Genomic DNA, 20126 nt, shown 5'->3' with positions numbered 1-20126 from the left:
GGATGCGGTGTAAACGGGCCTTTAAAGAGAAGATAAAAAAATCGGCCGATTCACCCCCCCCCCCCCATCTTCAGGTTAAACAAGATTAAGAAGTGTCAGGCTGTGGACCGGTCCGTCCGTCCGGGGCTCTGGATTCTATACACGGATTGAAAAACGATGCATGCATGATGACTCATTGTAGTGAAGAACGCTGATTGGTCAATAGTAGTAAGCAGTAGATTAATCACGTGATGAATATATTAAATTTCATGAATAATTAACGCAAAGTTGACCTCGCTCAATGCGCATGCGTGACGCTGATCTCTACTTTCTGCTCCGTCATATAAAGAATCTATTAGGATGTGTGGAGCAGCGAACTGATGAATTATTCATGTATATGCAAATGGGGGCTTAGGATTTGCCCAAATGTCTCCAACAAAATGGCGGAGCTTCGGGGGCCTGGCCATCACCTACAGAGCGCGAGAAGCGCGCTCCCTAGACGGAAGGGTGCAGGGAGTTTTTGATGTCTCATCAAATACAAATAAAAGAAGACGTCTCTTGCGTCTCTAGTACCCTTGTCAACTCGAATTCATTTTGAATGCTGATAAAAAAAATGCTTTTGAAAGAAATTCAAATACGAAAAAAGATTGAGGAAATTGAATTAATCTATCTTAACATTAAACACTCGCAAAACCAGAGTAGAAGACGGATATGTAGAGAGGTAATATTCCTTCCCGCCAATGGCGTTAATGCTCTGAAATTTTGAAATTTCTCTGGAACTTTAACCTGCTCTATACGTCCCACAAAAAAAGAAACCCGTTTTCAGAGATAGATTTTACAATTATTAAATATGATTTTAATGTAAATTTGATACTCAGGGCAATAGTTTCATCTCTAATTTGAAACCAACAGCTTGGCAAATTGTTCACGCATGGCATGATTACAATAATACTGAGGCATGGGATCAGTGAGGGAATTATAACAAAGAATACAAAAGAAATGCGAATGATCCAATCGTCGAATAAGCACATTTGTCGTATCAGGAACCAATATTTCTGCGCAACCTGCATGGTTTTGACATTGAAATTTCAAACTAATATTGCTTATTAATGCGTAAAGTGTTCGTCACATATTAGGTATTAAAATAAAGAGGGATAATTGAATCATATGATTATGTAAATAAAATATCATAATTTATTTGCCTTTGAAGAAAAAAGACATGGAAATCCCGGTTTCCTTTTTGGGGGGACGCACTGTATAACTCAATTATGAAAAAAGGGGCTCAAAATGTGAAAGGGATGATGCACTGAGCTAGAAAAGGGATTTTTCTTTCCCATGCACGCGTACGGAAACATCTGTGATGTATATTGGAAGAAAAAAAAATCTGTAATAAAGACACTACAGAAATATTCAAGATTTCAAACTAATGTTGCAAAACAAGACCGGAGATGGATGCACAGCGATGTAGAATAAAGTTTCATCGTATAATACCTTTGCATATAGCACGGTGTGAATTTAATGCCTGTCCCCTTGAGCAGATACTTGCCAAAAATTGCTTGCTGAAAAGCAAAAATAGCTTATGCGGACTCGGGGAGTGGCGGTAATGTTTACCCACTCTGACCAGAAGAGCGGAAATTTGTTTCAATGCACTTTTAAAAAGTTACTTTTCATATTTTAAGTCAATGTATATTTTATAATTTCTGGCAAGAAATACACGAGTCCCATATTTTTTATGAAGATAGAGAAGAACGACGCATTTAAATGTTTAGTCTTTTGACAAAAATAAGAAGGGAAAACATTAAAGCTATATACCCTTCTTCCCTTTTCTTCCTTCGTTTTTCCTTTTCTCCTTTTTCCTCCCTTTTTGTTTTTTTGGGTGGGGGCGACCACCCCCACCACCATATGGCTACGCGCCTGCCTTTCCCGCTTTGTCAAAATCATGACTTATGTAGATTTGTTTCTCTTTTCTCTTCAGGGGATACACAAAATATAGTCATTTTATCATACAAGTTTTTTGAGAGAGAGAAACAAAGAAAATGAAAAAAAAGGAAATATATTAAGAGGTGGGGGGGGGGGAAGACCGTGTAAGAAACGAGAGTATGAGAGAAAGATGAAAAGAGAAAGACACTGACAGAAAATGAAAAAGGTAGCAGGGGGAAATTTGCGTTTTTAAAAGATTTTGTGTGCTTGAGAGAGTGCAAAGATCGTAAGAGGGAGAGTGGTTTGATGTGGAATCGAAAACGTATAACAATATAAAGTATGCTAAATTGTCTGCATCAGGGGCGGATCCAAGATCATGCATGGGGGGGGGGTAAAATTTGAAAACATGCGAGCAGAACGGAGGGGGGTATACCTGGCATATCTGTCAGGCAAGGAAGGGTGGCAGAGGCACGGGAGCGCTGGAGATGGGACGGTTCAAAGTCATAATTATATATTATGGAGAGTATTAAGCTAGCTAAAACTCTCAACCTTTTTTCATAATGCTAATAAATTTTAAGCATAAAATCCTTTTGCCTTAAAATGGCAATTTTTGCAGGATGTAGAAACATTTTAAAGTAGGGCCTATAAATTTCCATGTAGACAATATAAGACAGTTTTATATAGAATCATAAGCTTTATTGCACTGTAAAAACGCTGTTTAAAAATTTAAGCACGCTGTTTAAGCCCGTCACTCTAACAACTATTGTTTAAACAAAAAAAAATGTTTAAACCTTTTAAACAACTGTTTAAACTTTTAAACAAGTTGTTTAAAAAGGTAAAACAATAACAAAAAAAGTTTTAACAACTTGTTCTTAGAGTGACAGGCTTAAACAATGCTTTTTTTTACTGTGTAAATTTTTTTGGTATTTATTTGTTTCAGATTGTTTTTCATTTTTGTCAGAAAAACTTTTATTGATATTAACACCATTTGCCCCCCCCCCACTCCAGCTGCATAATGGTCATAAACACAACACAGAATGATTCCAATCAATACAAGCAAAAAAAAAGTCACATATTCCTATATCATTATGACTATTGTCACTGAAAAACACGACATCATCCAGTAGGCCTACGCGGGGGCCTACCCCTTCACGACGATTTCGAATTCCTATTCACTAAATGTGTATGTGATGTCGAAGTATATATTGTAGGCTAGTAAAGATTTCATCATAGTGAGCAATGAGCATTACCTAAAATCATTTCTGCAGCTAATACAGGAAAGAGAGAGAAAAAAAACCGGAATATTTATTCAGTCACGGACGGATAATGTTTCATAATTATCTTATAGGAAAAGATCAGTGGCGTAACAGGCGGGGGGGGGGGCAGGGGGGGCAAACTGCCCCCCTGGCGGATTTCACCGGGAAAATAAAAAAGCGGGAAAAAGAGAAAAGGGAGGGAGAAAGAAAGGGAAAGGGGAAGGAAAGGGGAAAAGGAAAGGAGGAAAAGGAAAGGGAAAAGTGAAAAGAAAACGAAGAAAAAAAATGTCTGTTTTATGGAAAAGGAAGGAAAGCGGGAAAAAGAACGAAAGAGAACATTTGAGAAACAAGAAATCATTCCGAAATAGGCCTATGTAATGCAATAGCATGATTGGAAATAAATTAAAAGATTACAAAAAGGCAAACAATAGCGGGAAACGAAGGTAAAATGGAATTAGTCAAAAGCTAAATTGGAAAACAAAGAAAAGGGACAAGAAAAAACTTAATAACACGACCGGGCCGCCGATTATTGAAAATAAAGAGCGGGTAGAAAGGTGGACAGCAGACAACATTGTGCTATAAGCTTGCTAAATTTTATGCAAATAAGCTACCGGGGCTTTGCCCCAGACACCACGCAGTAGGGGCTCTTCATCTATAACCTTCAAATTGCTCTATAACGTCCCAATGTAGGGACCCTTCCTACATTAATTAAGCTTTAAGTTCAATCACTGGCGTACAGGCGGGGGGGGGGGGGATGTCTTGGTTCCACACCCAAGAGGAAATAAAAGAAATTAGAGACAACGTATAATGAAATGAATGGAAACAATGAAATGTGTTATTTGCTGAATATAATGGAAAAATCTATCACATAATTAGAATTCAATTTTAATAGGCAATTTTTTTCCAGCTCGCTTTGCTAGCTGGCGATTTTTTTTTAATGCAAATTTTCTCACATTGCTATGTTTTGCCCCCTTAAAATATTCAGTTCATTACGCAACTGGGTTGAATAAATGTGTTGTGTAAAAGCTATATTCTGTATATACCCGCGATTTGATTAAAAATAGCGGCAATCTGCGAGGTTTAAATGGCTTTGATATCAAGAAGTTCCGGGGGCTCCGCCCCGCACTGCCGTATATAAGTATGGAAGGGTTGGGCTCGGGATTTATATCAAGCAGCTTTTTAGCACATGCGCCATACTGCGCCCCTCGTTTTGTTGTACTCTTCACGCTACTGCCGCAAAGAATCCTGTTCACAGTGGCGTATATACAGACCACAAAAGAGGAATGGAGAGAGAGAAAAGTGAAATATATCATTTTCTGGATATCATGTCAAAATCTATCACAAAATTGGATTTTGTATTAAAAATGTCAAAAATTTTGCTCGCTCGCAACTTTTTTTTAAAAGATAGATTTTGCCCGATACGTAATATCTGGCCCTCTCAAAATCGTCGCCTCATTACACCATTACGCCTTTCATACCATGATATGACCGGGAAATTTTTGGCTCTTGCCCCCCCTGGCCACCGACCCCTGTTACGCCCCTGGAAAAGATTACATGTATTTCCCATATTTTGTTTTTTTGTTTTCCCAAGTAATCTCTTAAGTCTTTATTTATGACTGAATAATACTTTTTAAAGATTTGTATAGATATAACTGAAATATATGTTCTAATCAACGTCCATCTGTGACATTGATTTTCAGCAAAATGAACCAATCCAATAAATGTTTCCCCTATTGAATATATTTGAAAAATTGAATGGAGAAACTCTGGATATTGGTTGAATATAAAAAATACCATAAAAATATGAAAATTACAAAAAATGTCCCTGCCACCAAATAGGTTTACGTTGCTCACTCTTAATTGATCATACTCCGACATCAGTCATAAGATTGATTGATTGATTTTATTCGTCAAGAATAGTGCACAAGATGCGAAATACAATAATTGGAAAGAACACATTGACAGGATAACCATGAAAGCCGAAATGCTATTTCCGATGGAGTACTATAAATGACACTAACATGAATTCGTGCTTTCTTAGCAGTCAGGTAAAAACCTCGGTATAACATAACATAGCATAACTGTTATGTTCTCGTGTTGTGGTTCTTAAAGGGATACATAATAATGAGATAATAGCACAGCGATGTAGAGTAGTGTCTGCCATTTAATGTTACGCCATCTTGCTCTCTGTCGCGCATGCGTACAAGGCTGCTCATGAAGATTGCGTCATTAGTCTTCAGTTCATACATCACATTCCTCCCCTTTTAATTGGGAGCATATCCTGCTTCATTTCAACTGGCTAATGTAATACATTCACTACCCAGTATAACAATAGATACAACAAGTAACACTGTATAACTTGTAACCAGATAACAGTAATACTAAACTAGGCATGCTAGGCTAAACTTCGCCATAATACTTTGCTTATACTCAACAATTAACCATAATCAATTAAACATACATGGCTATTTCAAACTAACCTCTTTGAATATACTTCATCCTAAATCTCACTTTATAAAGAAATAGCTACAGGTGGCATTTTACTTCATTGGGTTATCTGTTAATTGTTCACTAGCATAAACTGTGTGACTCTTATCACATGAATCAGGATATAATAATAATGTAATCCTTAAGACTGTATCATATACTAAACCTTATCAATAAGTTTGCATAAATGTGTTTGCATCAATGAATAATATCTCGTGAATGACTCCAAATACAATTTTCACGACTCATATAACGGCTAAAATCTAAATCTCAGACTAGTTTACTATATGAATGCGAGTTATGTGCTTTTCATATTTCTCCAATAAACAAACTTTCAAGATTACAACACTTGTGATTGTCATTATTTTCCTCCATATCAAATTTAAAGGTAACACTTTTTCTCTCTACCTATAGAACTTCATTCTTCTCTCCACCCTCTATTTTTTTTTTTTTTTTTTTTTTTAATCATTCAACTATCAAATTGAATTACCAATTTATAACATACCTCTTTCCTTTTCTTTACAAATTAGTATCAATACCAACTAGAAGCCTTTTAACGTGGCTTTAAGTGTTTCTCCTAACTGTATATCCAACATTATTTACAATCATGTTAACAGCTTTTTTCCTTTTTTTTTTTTTTTTAAAGCTGCTATCGTGTATAGCTTTAATGATATACAATGAAATCTCTTAACTTTGAGGGTGTCTTTGACTTCCGGTTGGACATTCGTCTTTCTGACATGACTTTAGTATTTGGCATGTTTGGCATGACAGCTCCATCAGAATCACTTAGTGACTCTGTTTGGACCTGCTGTGACATGGCTGTAGTATCAGCGATACTCTGTTCAGTGTTTGAAATTAAGGATTCGCTAGTACTAGGTGCCATATTGGGATTTTCTGTTGTCTGGCTTGGATACTGCGTCTGTTGAATCAGAATCTCTGGTTGTAGATTGGTGTTCTGATCAGGCATTTCTTCCTTGTCATGATCATTTCCATGCGATAGAGTGTAAAGTCTAATGTGATCCACATGGCGGCGTACCTCTCTACCATCCTGTAACTCTATCACGTACATGACTTCATTGAGTGTTTCGGTTACTATTCCTCTGAGCCAAGTTGGTCCGGCTGCAAAGTTCTTCACCAGAACAGTATCATTCAACTTGAACTGTCTCATCTTTGAGCGCTTGTCTGCCGCCTGTTTCATTGCAGATTGCTGCTTCTGAACCGACTTGTGCAGGTTCGGACGGACATGATCCATTCTACTTCTGATCCTCCTTTTGAACATTAGTTCACTTGGTGTTTTCATGGTAGTTCCTTGTGGAGTTATCCGATAGGTCATTAGGAATACTTGGATGCGCATCTCCAATGATGTTCCACTGGTTTTCTTAACTCCACTTTTCAAGGTTTGCACAGCCCTTTCCGCAAGGCCATTGCTGGAAGGGTGTTTTGGGGCTGTTTGCACATGTTCTACATTGTTGTTGAACAGGAAGTTCGAAAAGTCTTCAGAGACAAACTGGGTGCCGTTGTCACTTACGACTGTTTCTGGAATACCATACGTTGCAAACAGGCGTCGCATGGCAGTGACTGTAGCAGCTGCAGTGGCGTGTGCTACTCTAATAGCTTCAATCCACTTGGTGTATGCGTCAACAACAATCAGCACGTTCTGGTTATCGATGTAGGCGTAATCGATGTGGATCCTACTCCAGGGACGTTCTGGGAACTCCCATGGGTGGATAGGGGCAGGTGGTGGGCTTCGCTGGTGCTCCTGACAAGTTGTACAGGTCTTCACCTTCTCTTCCAACATTTTGTCGATGCCTGGCCACCATACAAAGGATCGTGCAAGTGCTTTCATCTTGACTATGCCTGGATGAGTCCCATGAAGTTCATCAAGGATTCTTTGTCTCATCTGCTTGTTGTCTGGAATGACCACTCTATGCCCCCATAATATGATGTCATCCTCAATCGAGAGTTCCTCCTTCTTCTGCGCAAAGGCTTTGAGCTCTGGTGGAACGCTTTTGGGGTTTGGCCATCCATTCATCACATAGGCTGTTACTCTTGCGAGAACAGGATCCCTTTTGGTGATTCTTCTGACTTCATCGGCTTCAACTGGTCTTGTGTCAATATCCAGCATGTTGATTTGAACTGGCGGCTGCTCATCCAGCTCTGCAAGACTCTGATGCGACCACACTGTTTGATCATCTGCCAAGGGTAGGCGTGAAAGGGCGTCTGCATTCTGGTGCTGTTTACCTTCCTTGTATATGATGTCATAGTCGTAGGCTGAGAGGATCATGTGCCACCTGGCTAACCGTGCAGAGGCCATGGGGCTTGCAGGTTTGGTGTCACCGAATATGCCTAACAGCGGCTTGTGGTCTGTGACGATTGTAAATCGTCTTCCGTACAGGTACTTGTGAAATTTCTTTAAACCGAAAATGACAGAGAGTCCTTCTTTTTCATATTGGGCGTAATTTGCTTCACTTCTAGTGAGCGTGCGTGATGCAAATGAAATGGGCTGCTCTAGACCGTCTGTTCCTACATGGCTGAGGACTACACCTAGACCATAGGGGCTTGCATCACATTGCAACAACAAAGGCTTACTGGGGTCATAGTGTGTCAACACTGTGTCACTCTGAACCAGTTCCTTTGACTTCTGGAAGGCTCTTTCTTGGTCTCCTCCCCACTTCAGGTTTGGATCTGCTTTGTTCCGGTCTCCCTGCTTCTTTGGCACTGAAGCATACTCTGCCTTCAACAGTGTTATTAGTGGGGCGATCTCTTTGGTCAAATTTGGTATAAACTTCCGATAGTAGCCCAGAAGTCCTAGGTATGCCTGTAGTTGACTCTGGTTCTGTGGTCTTGGAGTCTTCTTTATGGCTTCTATCTTGTCCGGGAGTGGGCTAACTCCATGTTGATCCAGCTTGTGGCCAAGGAACTCCACCGAGTCCATCATGAACTCACACTTTTCCCTTTTCAGTCGAAGTCCATTACTCTCTAGGCAATGCAGTACAGCTTGCAAGTTGGCAATGTGTTCTTCATCTGTCTTCCCGCTAACTATAATATCATCTAGATACGGGCGACACATTGGTATGTCAGCTAAGAGTGACTCCATTGCTCTTTGGAAGAGCGCAGGGGCTGTGGCTATACCAAAGGGTAACCTAGTGTACTGAAAAAGTCCTCTGTGTGTATTTACTGTGGTGTACTTCCTTGCTTGTTCATCAAGTTCTATCTGGTGGTATGCATGTGAAAGGTCAAGCTTGCTGAACTGTTGACCTCCACCTAAGTCCTGGAGCATATCCTGGAGCGACGGAATTGGGTACCGTTCCACCCTTAGAACTTTATTTGCTGTCAACTTATAGTTGCCACATATGCGGACTTTACCATTTGGTTTCTTCACCACTACGATAGGACATGCGTAATCAGCAAACTTCACCGGCTCAATCACGCCTTGGTCCTGTAGCTCATCGATGGCTTCGTCAATTTTCTGGCGCATTGCATATGGGACTGGTGCAGCTTTGTAGAACCTGGCTTTATCTCCATCATCTTGAGGATGCACCTTTGCCTGGTAGCCTTCAAGTTTACCAACTTTTGAACAGTCAAACACTTGCTTGTGCTTCACTAACATGTCTTGTAAGGTAGCTTGTATCTTATGCATGGTTTCTGGATTGTTGGAAACATGTGTTTGAAGGTTGAGGCGATTCTGTAGGAATCTGTAGATTCCTTCTGGTGCGGCTTGCATCCAGTCTCGGCCCAGTAACGCAACACCTTTCTCAACTACAAGAAGTGTCAACTTCTTTGGTGGTTGGCTGGCATCAAACTTGACTTCTACCATTGCCTCACCAATGATTGGTACTGATGACTCTGTGTATGTTTTCAAGGAAACATTTGCTTGCTTCACATCAGCTCGATGTCCCAGTTTATGAAAATCCTGCTGCGACATCATCGTCCAGGGGCTTCCTGTGTCTATTTCTAAGTTAACTTGGATCCCATTTAGGCTTAGGCTAGTCTGGAACGGTTCACTGTACTTTGCCATCTTGTTTACCATTCCACCCCTAAGGTGTCTGAGTTCTCCACTAGGCATGTTTTCTATCAGTTCTGCACCTTCCTCACCATTCAAGTGGTTTGCATATTTCTTTCTAGATCTGTATTGCTTGATCTTCTCACACTGGCTGCGGGTGTGACCCACTTGAGAACACTGATAGCATTTCTCATCCTTAAATCTACATGCTGACTGGCCATGATCACCTGAACCACATCTCCAACATCTTGAGGCAGGTTTTTCCTGTTTCTTTTGGCTTGGCTTTTGAGGCTTTTCCTGCATGTCCTGCTTCTGTCTTTGATGTGTATTTTTACGCGATGAGGACACAAATGGTTTATGCTGGCTTCTGTCCTGCATCTTCTGAACTGTAGGTGACTCGGTCCCTTTACTTAATACTTTGAGCTTTTCAACATCTCTGTCTGCTACCTCCATAGCTGTGGCGGTCTGAAGTGCATGTTGTAAGGTTAGGGACGACTCACTTAACAGCTTGCGTTGAATTGCGATATCCCGGCAACCCACTACTAAGCGGTCCCTAATCATGTTATCTAATTCTTTGAAATTACAGCCTTCGCTTAATTGGCGCAAATTTGCTACAAATTGCGGTATGGACTCATCTTGCTTTTGCACACAAGTGTAAAACCTATAGCGCTGAACAATTTCGGTAGGCTTTGGTACGAAGTGTGACGTAAGCGTAGTTTTGCATACTGTGTATGTTTGATCTATTGGTTTACTCGGCTGCAAGAGAGCTCTGAGAATGTGATAGCTCTTGCTACCAAGATTGGTCAGAAATATTGCCCTTCTTTTCCCATCTTCCTGTATATTGTTAGCATCAAACCATGCTTCTAGGAGTTCAAGCCATTCGTCAAAATTGTACCCATCACTCAGTTTGGGCACACTACCTATATGTTGGCTTGCCATAATTTTGATTCATATGTTGTACAAAATTCAGCTGTTAACTTGATTGTGACTACACAATAGGTAGCTGTAACACTAAGTATATCAAGACTTATTGATCATAAAATATGATTTTGATCTTGCAATTGCGCGTAAGCAAAGCTTATTTTCTTAGTACATAATGCCTATACAAAGCATTATTGTATACCTGAAACAAAGCTAGAACGACATATATAGTCCAACGATTGACAATACTATATCACTACACACAACTGGTATATGTGGGACTACTCCCATGTCGTGGGGCTGCAGTTATTCAATTGCATAGCAAATATAGGCACTGGGTCCTGGTCCTAATTGCTAAGTCTTAGACTATAATCGATCAACACTTTGGGCCTAAGTTATAGTCCTACAACTGATTAGACCTAGTCCTGTTTTTTTTTTAGACCTGGACCTTGTTTGGTCCTATAACTCAGAGACCCGGTCCTACTTTAGACCTGCTTATAAGATTATACCTGGTCCTGCTTTTTAGACCTGGAACTTCTTGTTGGTCCTAAATTTCATAGGCCTGATCCTACTTGCATAGTCTTAGACCAGTTGACTGGACCAATTTGCTATATGACTACGGCATAAACTCGGCTTAAGTTTATCGTTATTTACTGTATAAACATCAGATCTCAATTCAGTCTTGGGCTTGGTCCTGATGGTTCTAGACCTAGATCTATAATTGCTATTTTAATGACCTAAATCTAAATACTACCTAATTAATTGGACCAGTGACAGTGTAACAACTCACCAGGGCATGTACGGTACTTTGTTACATTAGACCAGATCTATGTTTCGACCAATTCTTTAGTCCAACACGTTGCAATTACAACCATATAATGTATTTTTGGACCTGGACTAATTTGTCTTAATCTTACCTTTAGTCTTTGATTAAGTCACGGTACATAATAAATAAATGCTGTGTTTATTATTATTCATAATAAGTCCATCAAAAAGTCTTTAAAGTCTTTGATGTTTTGTTTCTGTTTCATTCATTAATTATGCAGCTTGGCTTGAATTTGTATTGAGTCTTCTTGGCACGACAACTTTGTCCTGGCTTGCAGACTCAAAACTTGCTTGGCTGGACTTGACTAATGAATGCAACACCGTCTGGGCTGAACCTGGCAAAAGAGGTCTCGGCTGGGTCCTCGATCGGCTTGGTCCTTGGGCTCTGTTGCTTGCTGCTGGGCTGGGCTGCTTTGGAGACTTCGGGCTTGAAGTTGGCTCCAATTTGCTATGTCAATAGTCCAATGTCAACTACCAGTAACATCTAGGGCTAGGCAATAATTTACAACAATTGTCAATGTTATGCCTATGCTATGGGCTGTAGACACTACATAACTCGGTCTCAACATAGGCTGGCATGAGCGGTGTGAGGCTTCTGCAAAGCGTTCATTTCAACAAGCCACATTCATCCGTCATCCAAATTACGGCTAGGCTGCGATTGACCGATCACACTATGCTCTGCAGTGCAGTGTATCAATGACAATATCCGCGGCTAATTTCCAAAAGCTATCCGCAATGCATGTCACTTACTGGAAATCAAGTCCAATCTATACTCTCATTTTTATCCCTGCATCCTCGTCGCCAAATTGTTATGTTCTCGTGTTGTGGTTCTTAAAGGGATACATAATAATGAGATAATAGCACAGCGATGTAGAGTAGTGTCTGCCATTTAATGTTACGCCATCTTGCTCTCTGTCGCGCATGCGTACAAGGCTGCTCATGAAGATTGCGTCATTAGTCTTCAGTTCATACATCACAATAACATAACATAACATGAATTTATGGCAAGTAATAAGTGCATGGAAGAGCTGAAAATGTCTTAATTATAGCCGTGACATTGATCTGTTTCCAGAGAGAGCAGTGCACACGAAAAATTTATTTCCGTGGCAGTGCCACTGCACTTCCAGTATTGCTGCCATCTACGTTCATTAATCATGCATTTTTGTGAACTAAGCGGCGAAACTGTTAAAACTAGTCTTAGACAAAAGGAGAGGTCTAACGATTAACGAATTGCTTTCGTAAGTTAACATATTGATGTAAATGTGCTGTATTTGTATTTTCATTTGTAAGAAATTCTCGGAATATAAAGAAATTAACCTTATCGAAATCTTAGTCCGTATAATTCTTGTTGCTAGGTACGCCAAATCTAATTCAGTCCCACATATTATAATATGTGCTGTGTGAATATCTCGTCTAGTTTCCCCGCACTCCCGGGTTCATTACTAACCCGGCCCAGGAGCTCCCGGAGACCAGGAGTCGACCGTGCAAAACGAGGGAGACACTGGGGTAGATTGGGGTCTCAATAGTAATCTTGATAAAATGTGGAAACAGAAATTATGCACTTGCCACGATTATAATGGATGAAATGAAGGTCTATTGTGACACACAAATCCTGACATCGAGGCACAGATCGACTGGAACCTCAAAAAAACGAAAAGTTCTGTCGGAGTGTCGCGATACCTCTCCTTCTGTAAAAATTCAAAACAAAATGGCCGATAGAGACCGAGGCTATATTTTGTTTTTTTGAGGTTCCAGTCTATGTGTTGATGTCAGGATTTGTGTGTCACGATAGACCTTCTTCATCCATTATAATCGTGGTAAGTGCATAATTTCTGTTTCCACATTTTATTTTTATCAAGATAATTGAGACCCCAATCTACCCCAGTCCTGTGTCTCCCTCGTTTTGCACAGTCCACTCCTGAGCTTAAATTAAATTAATACCTCATTCAGCGTAAGGAAGTACTTACAGTTACATGTATGCCTGGTCAAGAATATAGATTCACTAGATCTACGGTTTGAAAACGAGTGAAATTATTACATGACTGTATTTGTGTGTTTTCTATCCAACTTTTGTTATTGTTTTGTACAAAGTTCTTAGATTCTCAATTCAAACACAATATTTTTTTAAACTTCCAAGTTAGTCAGATTAACTAATAACTTAAAGGACAAGTCCACCCCAAAGAAAAGTTGATTAGAATAAGAAGAGAAAAATCCAACAAGCACAACACTGAAAACTTCATAAAAATTTAGATGTAAAAGAAGAAAGTTATGACATTTTAAAGTTTCGCTTAATTTCACAAAATAGTTATATATGCACATCCCAGTAGGTATGCAAATGAGGGAACTGATGACATCACTCACTCACTATTTTGTATTTTATTATATGAAATATGAAATATTCTGATTTTTCTCGCCAATGTACTGTGAAACAAATTTCTATTTCGCCCTGAACTTGTGGAATTACCATTGTTTAACATTTTATGGTTCAGTCAAGTTGGTCCATAGGCCTATTGTCAAATCTGTAAAAATTGAAATATTGTATAACTCAAACAAAAACAAAAGAAATAGTGAGTGAGGGACATCATCGATTCTCTCATTTGCATGTGACTAAATTGTGCATATAATAACTATTTTGTGAAAATAAGCAAAACTTTAAAATGTCATAACTTTATTATTTTACATCCGATTTTGATGAAATTTTCAGCATTATGCTTGTCTGATTTTCCCAATTTATTCAAATCAACATTTTTCTGAAGTGTACTTGACCTTTAAGTCTTTCAGCAATAAATTCTGAAAAGATGTGAGTCTAATTACTAAGTAGAATTAAAAAATAAAATTGTCTCATTTGTAAAAGTGAAAAACAATTTTTTTTGTATATATAATTAATGTAATTAATTAAATAATTTAGAGTCTAAGGTCTAAGCCTTAAGAAATTTATTATTGTGTGACCATGTATCTTTGTGAGGTTGTGCTTGTGTGCATTATAAATTTATGTGAGATGAATCATCAATCAAATCATTTCTAAAAAAATCAACTTCTTTGTTTGGTTTGGCTGGCAACCAATCAGAAATGATTAATTTTGTCATTGCTGTTTAGCTTTAAAAAAAAAAATCATTAGCTTCTTTCATATTTTTTTTAGTTATATTCGTTTCTTTTTTTCTCCTTCATCTTTCTTAATTCTTGTCTCTTTTTATTATTATTTTACATTTACATATTTTTTCCTTATCTTTTTTTTCTTCTCCTTTTCTTTTTTTCTTTTGTTTCTTTAACTTTCTTTTCAATTTTTTTCTCTCCTGTTTTCTTTTTGTTTACTTTTATTTTGCTTTTTTAAAATGTTTATTTTCCTTTTTCTTTTCTCTTCTTTTTTGTTTTTAGACTTTTATTTTCTGCAGGATATAGAAATTGGTAGATCCAAATATATGTATAGAACTTTAATTTCTGTTGTAATATTTCCACCAATTATATTTCTTTATATCCAGGTTTAATTTCTGCTTTTATTGACAAGTTTGTTCACTTTAAATGCTCTTTTTGTCAGGTAGAGAGATGGCAGAAGTTCATGTTATAGGGCAGATCCTTGGAGCAAGTGGGTTCTCAAATCAAAATCTTTATTGCAAATGGAAAATACACACTGGTAAGCATGCAAGTAGTTAATCTGAAGTTTGTTTATGTCCTACATGTAGGCCTATGCTATGGCTTGCTTGAATTTGTTTGTTTCATTGGTTGCTCTTGGCTACCTAGAGGTCTCTTTGATGCATGCTTTGTGCCTCTTGTGTGTTTTTGTTTTACCTTAACCTAATTGAGAAACTTGCCAATCTGTGGAGATGTTTCTCTTACAATTGCTGATTTTTTTTCCTTTGAATTATTATAAACTGTTATTGTTATGTTATCACCATCTGTTCATTAATATGTAAGGAGGGTTGGTTGGTAGGACAAAAATAGGGAAAAGTGTGTTTCAGATCACTCCATAATCAAAACTCAAAAGCACAAGAAGCATCGGTTGGTATTATCACCAACGGCAACCTTTTAATCACTGACACCATTCCTATTCTGGGTGATAATCAGGGTAAAGGTCAATGGTCCCCAATCACAGCCTGTCAACAATGTCAGTTAGAAAATACTCTTCTCAGGCCCTTACAAGTATCATTGTGTTTTTTGTGGGGTTTCTTTTAGGTGGAGCATGGAAGGTCATAGCTGGAATAAGAGAAGGACAAACACAGGTGGATCTCCCACAGAATGAAAACTTTGCAGTCTGGAGTCATCCTATCGATATTCACTTTGCTACCAAAGGATTACAAGGTAAGGAATCCCTTATTGCAACCTCTTCAGGAATGGGTAAAAAAAAGTGTAATCTCACCTGAGATTGATGTGAATTTAGTGAACGAAGTAAAATGAAGGAGGAAATTATTCACAAATTTGCCCAAGCCAGATGAAAGATAGTTTGCATTGGATTGATGAAATTGTAGTTTGCATATTAAATGATGACAGACATATCCCTACCATTTCTTATGACATTACTTCATCTTTTTTGCCCCAAAACATACAAAGAGAATGGACCCATTTGATGTGTAAGATCATTATTTCTTTAACTTATTCTGTATCGAGGGATATTTATGAATGAAAAGAAATGAAGATGTTCTTTAGCCAAGACAGGGTTCATGTGTCATAAGAGATGAAGATACATGTATATTCAATTTAATTTTATACAACCCTACTTACATCTGATACATAAATTGCCAAAGTGAGCCTAAATTACTTACCGGGTACTTTAAATTTGGATTTCTTATATCTAAAATATGGAAAATGGTAAACTTTGCCCTGAAAATTTGTTTTTACATTAGGAATCTCAAGCATCACCAAGCTATACCTAATTCAATTCAGAGTTATCAAGATACCCATTCGGCTTGTCACTTTCTAGTTGTTCATAGGATTGGGCATAACTTTACAAACACTCTTTAAAAAACACCCCACTATTACCAGTAAACTTCTATCAGATTGTTCTCTATTATAGTAGTTGAAGAAGTAATCCACATTTTCAGTCTGTATTCTGGAAGCTAAATGAAGTCTCACTGTATATTTCATTTGTTCCATTCAGGATGGCCTAAATTAAAATTTGAGGTTTACCACCAAGATGACTTTGGACGCAATGAGCTCTACGGTTATGGATTCTGTCACTTGCCGACCTCTCCTGGTACACATGACATCCAATGCCCGACATGGCGACCATCAGGAACTTTTCGTGAACAGGTTTCGCAGTACTTCATAGGGGGCGCCTCACAACTACGGAATGCCGATATGGTGCAGAGCGCTGAACGCTATACTCTTCAGACTGTTGCTATGGGAAAAGTTCACTGTCAGCTCGGGATTATTCTCAAGAATTTTGATAAATATGGCGTGGAATGCTGATGAAGGTGTGGAAACCAATAAACTTGTGTACAAGGAGGCATACTGGTGTAGTGGTTATGGGCCGTGTCTCTTTAGAGAGTCATGGGTTTAAATCCTTCTCCAGGCATTAATTTCCTTCAGAAAGAACATTATCATTACTCAAGACAAGTGAGGTAAAAGCTAACCTGGCTGGAATTTATACCTTGAAATGCAGAACTGCTTAGATAAAGCCCGGGTAATTTTGCTGCATTGTTCAGTACTTTTTTGTGACTTCTGATATGAGTGATTAGTGATAAATTCAAGGTTGTGAAGTTAGCCACTGTCATATCACCAAGCTATACCTTATTAAATTCAAATTTATCAAGATACCCATTCAGCTTGTCACTTTCTAGTTCATAGGATTGGGCATAACTTTACACTCTTTGATAAACACCCCACTATAATCAGTAAACTTATATCAGATTGTTCTCTATTATAGTATTTGAAGAAGTAATCCACATTTTCAGTCTGTATTCTTGAAGCTAAATGGCTCTTTTTGAGGGCAAGAAGGAATGTCTTTTGTAAAAGATGGTTTGGCAAGGATACAAGCAAGTGTAATTATTTTTTTAATTATAATATTGATTATTACCGGTACTACTAAGAATTGCAACTCATCGTATCACAAATGAACCACAAAGAAATGGGTTTATTGCACTCTCTATCAAGATGAGGCAGAATTTATGTGAAGGAGTAAGCAGGTTCTTCAACAGTAAAATAAATTGAACTTCATACATGTAGGTAGCCATTCAACTTGTGGCATGTTGTACTTCTTCATAAATCAAATTGTAGAGACGTAAAGGGGTGGGAGACTACATGCTCAAAACAATCCTCCGTTGTCAAAGTACCATGACTCACCTGATGTTTTCCAAGAATTGTGCATCTTCTGTAAGGTTTCTGTTTTAGGGACTTTTTATCCCTTCTCATTTTAATGCCAAACAGCTTTTTTGTTTGGAACTAAAATACAATTTTCAATGGCTCTTTTGCAACTTTTATACAAAGGTTACATGTAGATGTACATTTTTTTTTACATTCTGGGGGTGAATACATTTTGTCTGCGGTGTAGGGGGATGTGGTTGATATTGCCAATGCCTTATCATGCTTGGTGATGTTTCTTAAAGTTATTAATGAAGTTACATTGCAAAAAACATTTTTTCCTGACATTTTTCTTTCATGCCACATCCAGTCATGTTAAGTTCATACTTAAAGGCCAAGTCCACCCCAGAAAAATGTTGATTTCAATAAATAGAGAAAAAACAAACAAGAATATCACTGAAAATTTCATCAAAATCGGATATAAAATAAGAAAGTTATGACATTTTCAGTTTTGCTTATTTTTCACTTAACAGTTATATGCACAACTCAGTAACATGCAAATGAGAGAATTGATGATGTCCCTCACTCACTTTTTCTTTTGTTTTTTATTGTTTGAATTACCGGTATACAATATTTCAATTTTTGCATATTTGGCAACAAGGACCAACTTGACTGAACCATAAAATGTCAAAACAATGGTAATTCCACATGTTCAGGGATGAAGAAAACTTTGTTTCATAGAGAATGAGGAGAAAATTTAAATATTCCATATATCATATAATAAAATACAAAAGATATAGTGAGTGGATGATATCATCAGTTCCTCATTTGCATATCAGCAAGGATGTGCATATTAAACTATTTTGTGACATTAACCAAAACTTTAAAATGTCATAACTTTCTTATTTTACATCCAATTTTGATGAAATTTTCAGTGTTACTGTTATGCTTGTTGAATTTTTCTCTTTTTATTCAAATCAACTTTTTGTTGGGGTGGACTTTTCCTTTAATCCTATGTAAAGATTATAAAACACCCAGCTCCCCATACCAGGAATATTTTGGAGCTTTATGTGGTTTAATTAAAAAAAGAGAGGGGCTTATGATATGTACAGGTGAGCAACCTACTGTAAATTTGGGGAATTTGTTTTGTGATTGTATTAAAGAAATTTATGGGGTTGCCATCATACATGTAGGTTTACAAATAGGGCACCTCGGTATATTGTATTGTTTCATTACATGATTTGAAAATTAAGTTTGTCTTTGGTATAATTTAGTACTGCATCAGCAATGATAATCAATAATAACAATATTCATGATATGTTCATTGTGAATCACATACAGTTAATAGCTGTCAACAGCCCAGATCATAGGGGACAGGCTGACTCAGCCCCATGTCATTATGGGTATCAAACTAATCCAGTCTTTAAAGGGGAATGATTACATATAATATATTATGTAAAAAGTATTTTCTTGCCAATATATGTACATTGTTTGATTTTGTGGATAGGGATTTTACATACTGGTACCAAAAACTCGGAAGAAAATCGCCTCGAGAAATATGATCAGAAATTTTAACAAAAATTATTGATAACACCTATTTAAAAATTTTGGGTACAAGTTTTTAAAATTCTTTAAAAATGAACATTACACCAAAATTATTGATGTTAACTACTGATAATTTTTATATATTTTCCTTATCATTGTCAAATCTATTTGTGACAAAATTTCATACAATCAGTTTTGTTGACAAATATGACAAGTTTGTAGGCATGATTGTCCTACTTCAAACAGACACAGTACTATTGTTTATGGGTTCATCTGAATTTTGTAATAAGTCCATTAGGGTGCTGTAATGATCTTCTTAAATACTGTTAGTCATATTTCAGTGTTTTTCATCTGAAATATACAATGTACATGTTGTACATACTGGTATAGCATTGTATTAAAGGGGAAGCCCCTATTACATCCAGTTGGTTTCTATAGCAGCAGAAGAGTGATAGAAACACGAAGATTTAATGATCAGACAAAGATCCATCAAATTATAATTATAGACTGCCTCATAGATTCAATCATACTCAATGAAAGTTATCAGGGGACCAATTCATGAAAGGACTTGTCAGAGGCTTTATCGGACAGGTCTTCTTTTCTCCGACAGTTACCATAGTAACCGTGCTCAGCCAATGAAGGAAAGTTGTCTGATCTGACAACTTGTTGGATGAAACTGTTGATGAAACGCTTCCCTGATCTGACAAATTGTCGGACAAACATGTTGAATAGCTCCTGCTGTTAACCAAAGTTGACTACTAATTACCAAGATGGTAAGCCTGTAAACTGTTCAAATATATCAATCGTTTTTATTTTTACACTAACATCAGACATGATTAGAATCAATGAAATAGAGGGAGATATGAATTCTCACATTTGTTTTTGTTTTACACAAGTACATGTGTATATACTAGTATAGGATTCATTAATAAATTATTTGTAATTACCTTTTTACC

At 37.5% G+C, this 20126-nt stretch overlaps 2 protein-coding genes across 3 annotated transcripts; one reads left to right on the top strand and one right to left on the bottom strand.

Moving 5' to 3' along the window:
• Window positions 1-5308: 5308 nt before the first annotated feature.
• On the bottom strand, window positions 5309-12369 carry LOC129273977 (uncharacterized protein K02A2.6-like). The gene is made up of 2 exons (XM_064102424.1): window positions 11095-12369; window positions 5309-11008 (listed from the first exon to the last, which is right to left on the bottom strand). Exon 2 carries the CDS (start codon window positions 10582-10584, stop codon window positions 6307-6309), a length of 4278 nt encoding a protein of 1425 aa, XP_063958494.1. The 5' UTR covers window positions 10585-11008; window positions 11095-12369; the 3' UTR covers window positions 5309-6306.
• LOC129265840 (B9 domain-containing protein 2-like) lies at window positions 12360-20117 on the top strand. Of its 2 annotated transcripts, none has more exons than XM_054903769.2 (4): window positions 12360-12629; window positions 14927-15022; window positions 15562-15687; window positions 16484-20117. In XM_054903769.2, the coding sequence occupies exons 2-4, from the start codon at window positions 14935-14937 to the stop codon at window positions 16792-16794; spliced, it is 525 nt and encodes a 174-aa protein (XP_054759744.1). In that variant the 5' UTR covers window positions 12360-12629; window positions 14927-14934; the 3' UTR covers window positions 16795-20117. The 2 variants fall into 2 exon arrangements, with proteins under 2 accessions (XP_054759744.1, XP_054759745.1); XM_054903770.2 differs by having other exon boundaries at window positions 12539-12629; window positions 14931-15022.
• The last annotated feature ends 9 nt before the right edge of the window (window positions 20118-20126 follow it).

This window comes from Lytechinus pictus, chromosome 7 (genome assembly GCF_037042905.1).
Source record: "Lytechinus pictus isolate F3 Inbred chromosome 7, Lp3.0, whole genome shotgun sequence".
NCBI lineage: Eukaryota > Metazoa > Echinodermata > Echinoidea > Temnopleuroida > Toxopneustidae > Lytechinus > Lytechinus pictus.
The sequence above is the reverse complement of the archived record's forward strand: the minus strand, read 5'-3'. Positions and strand labels throughout refer to the sequence as shown.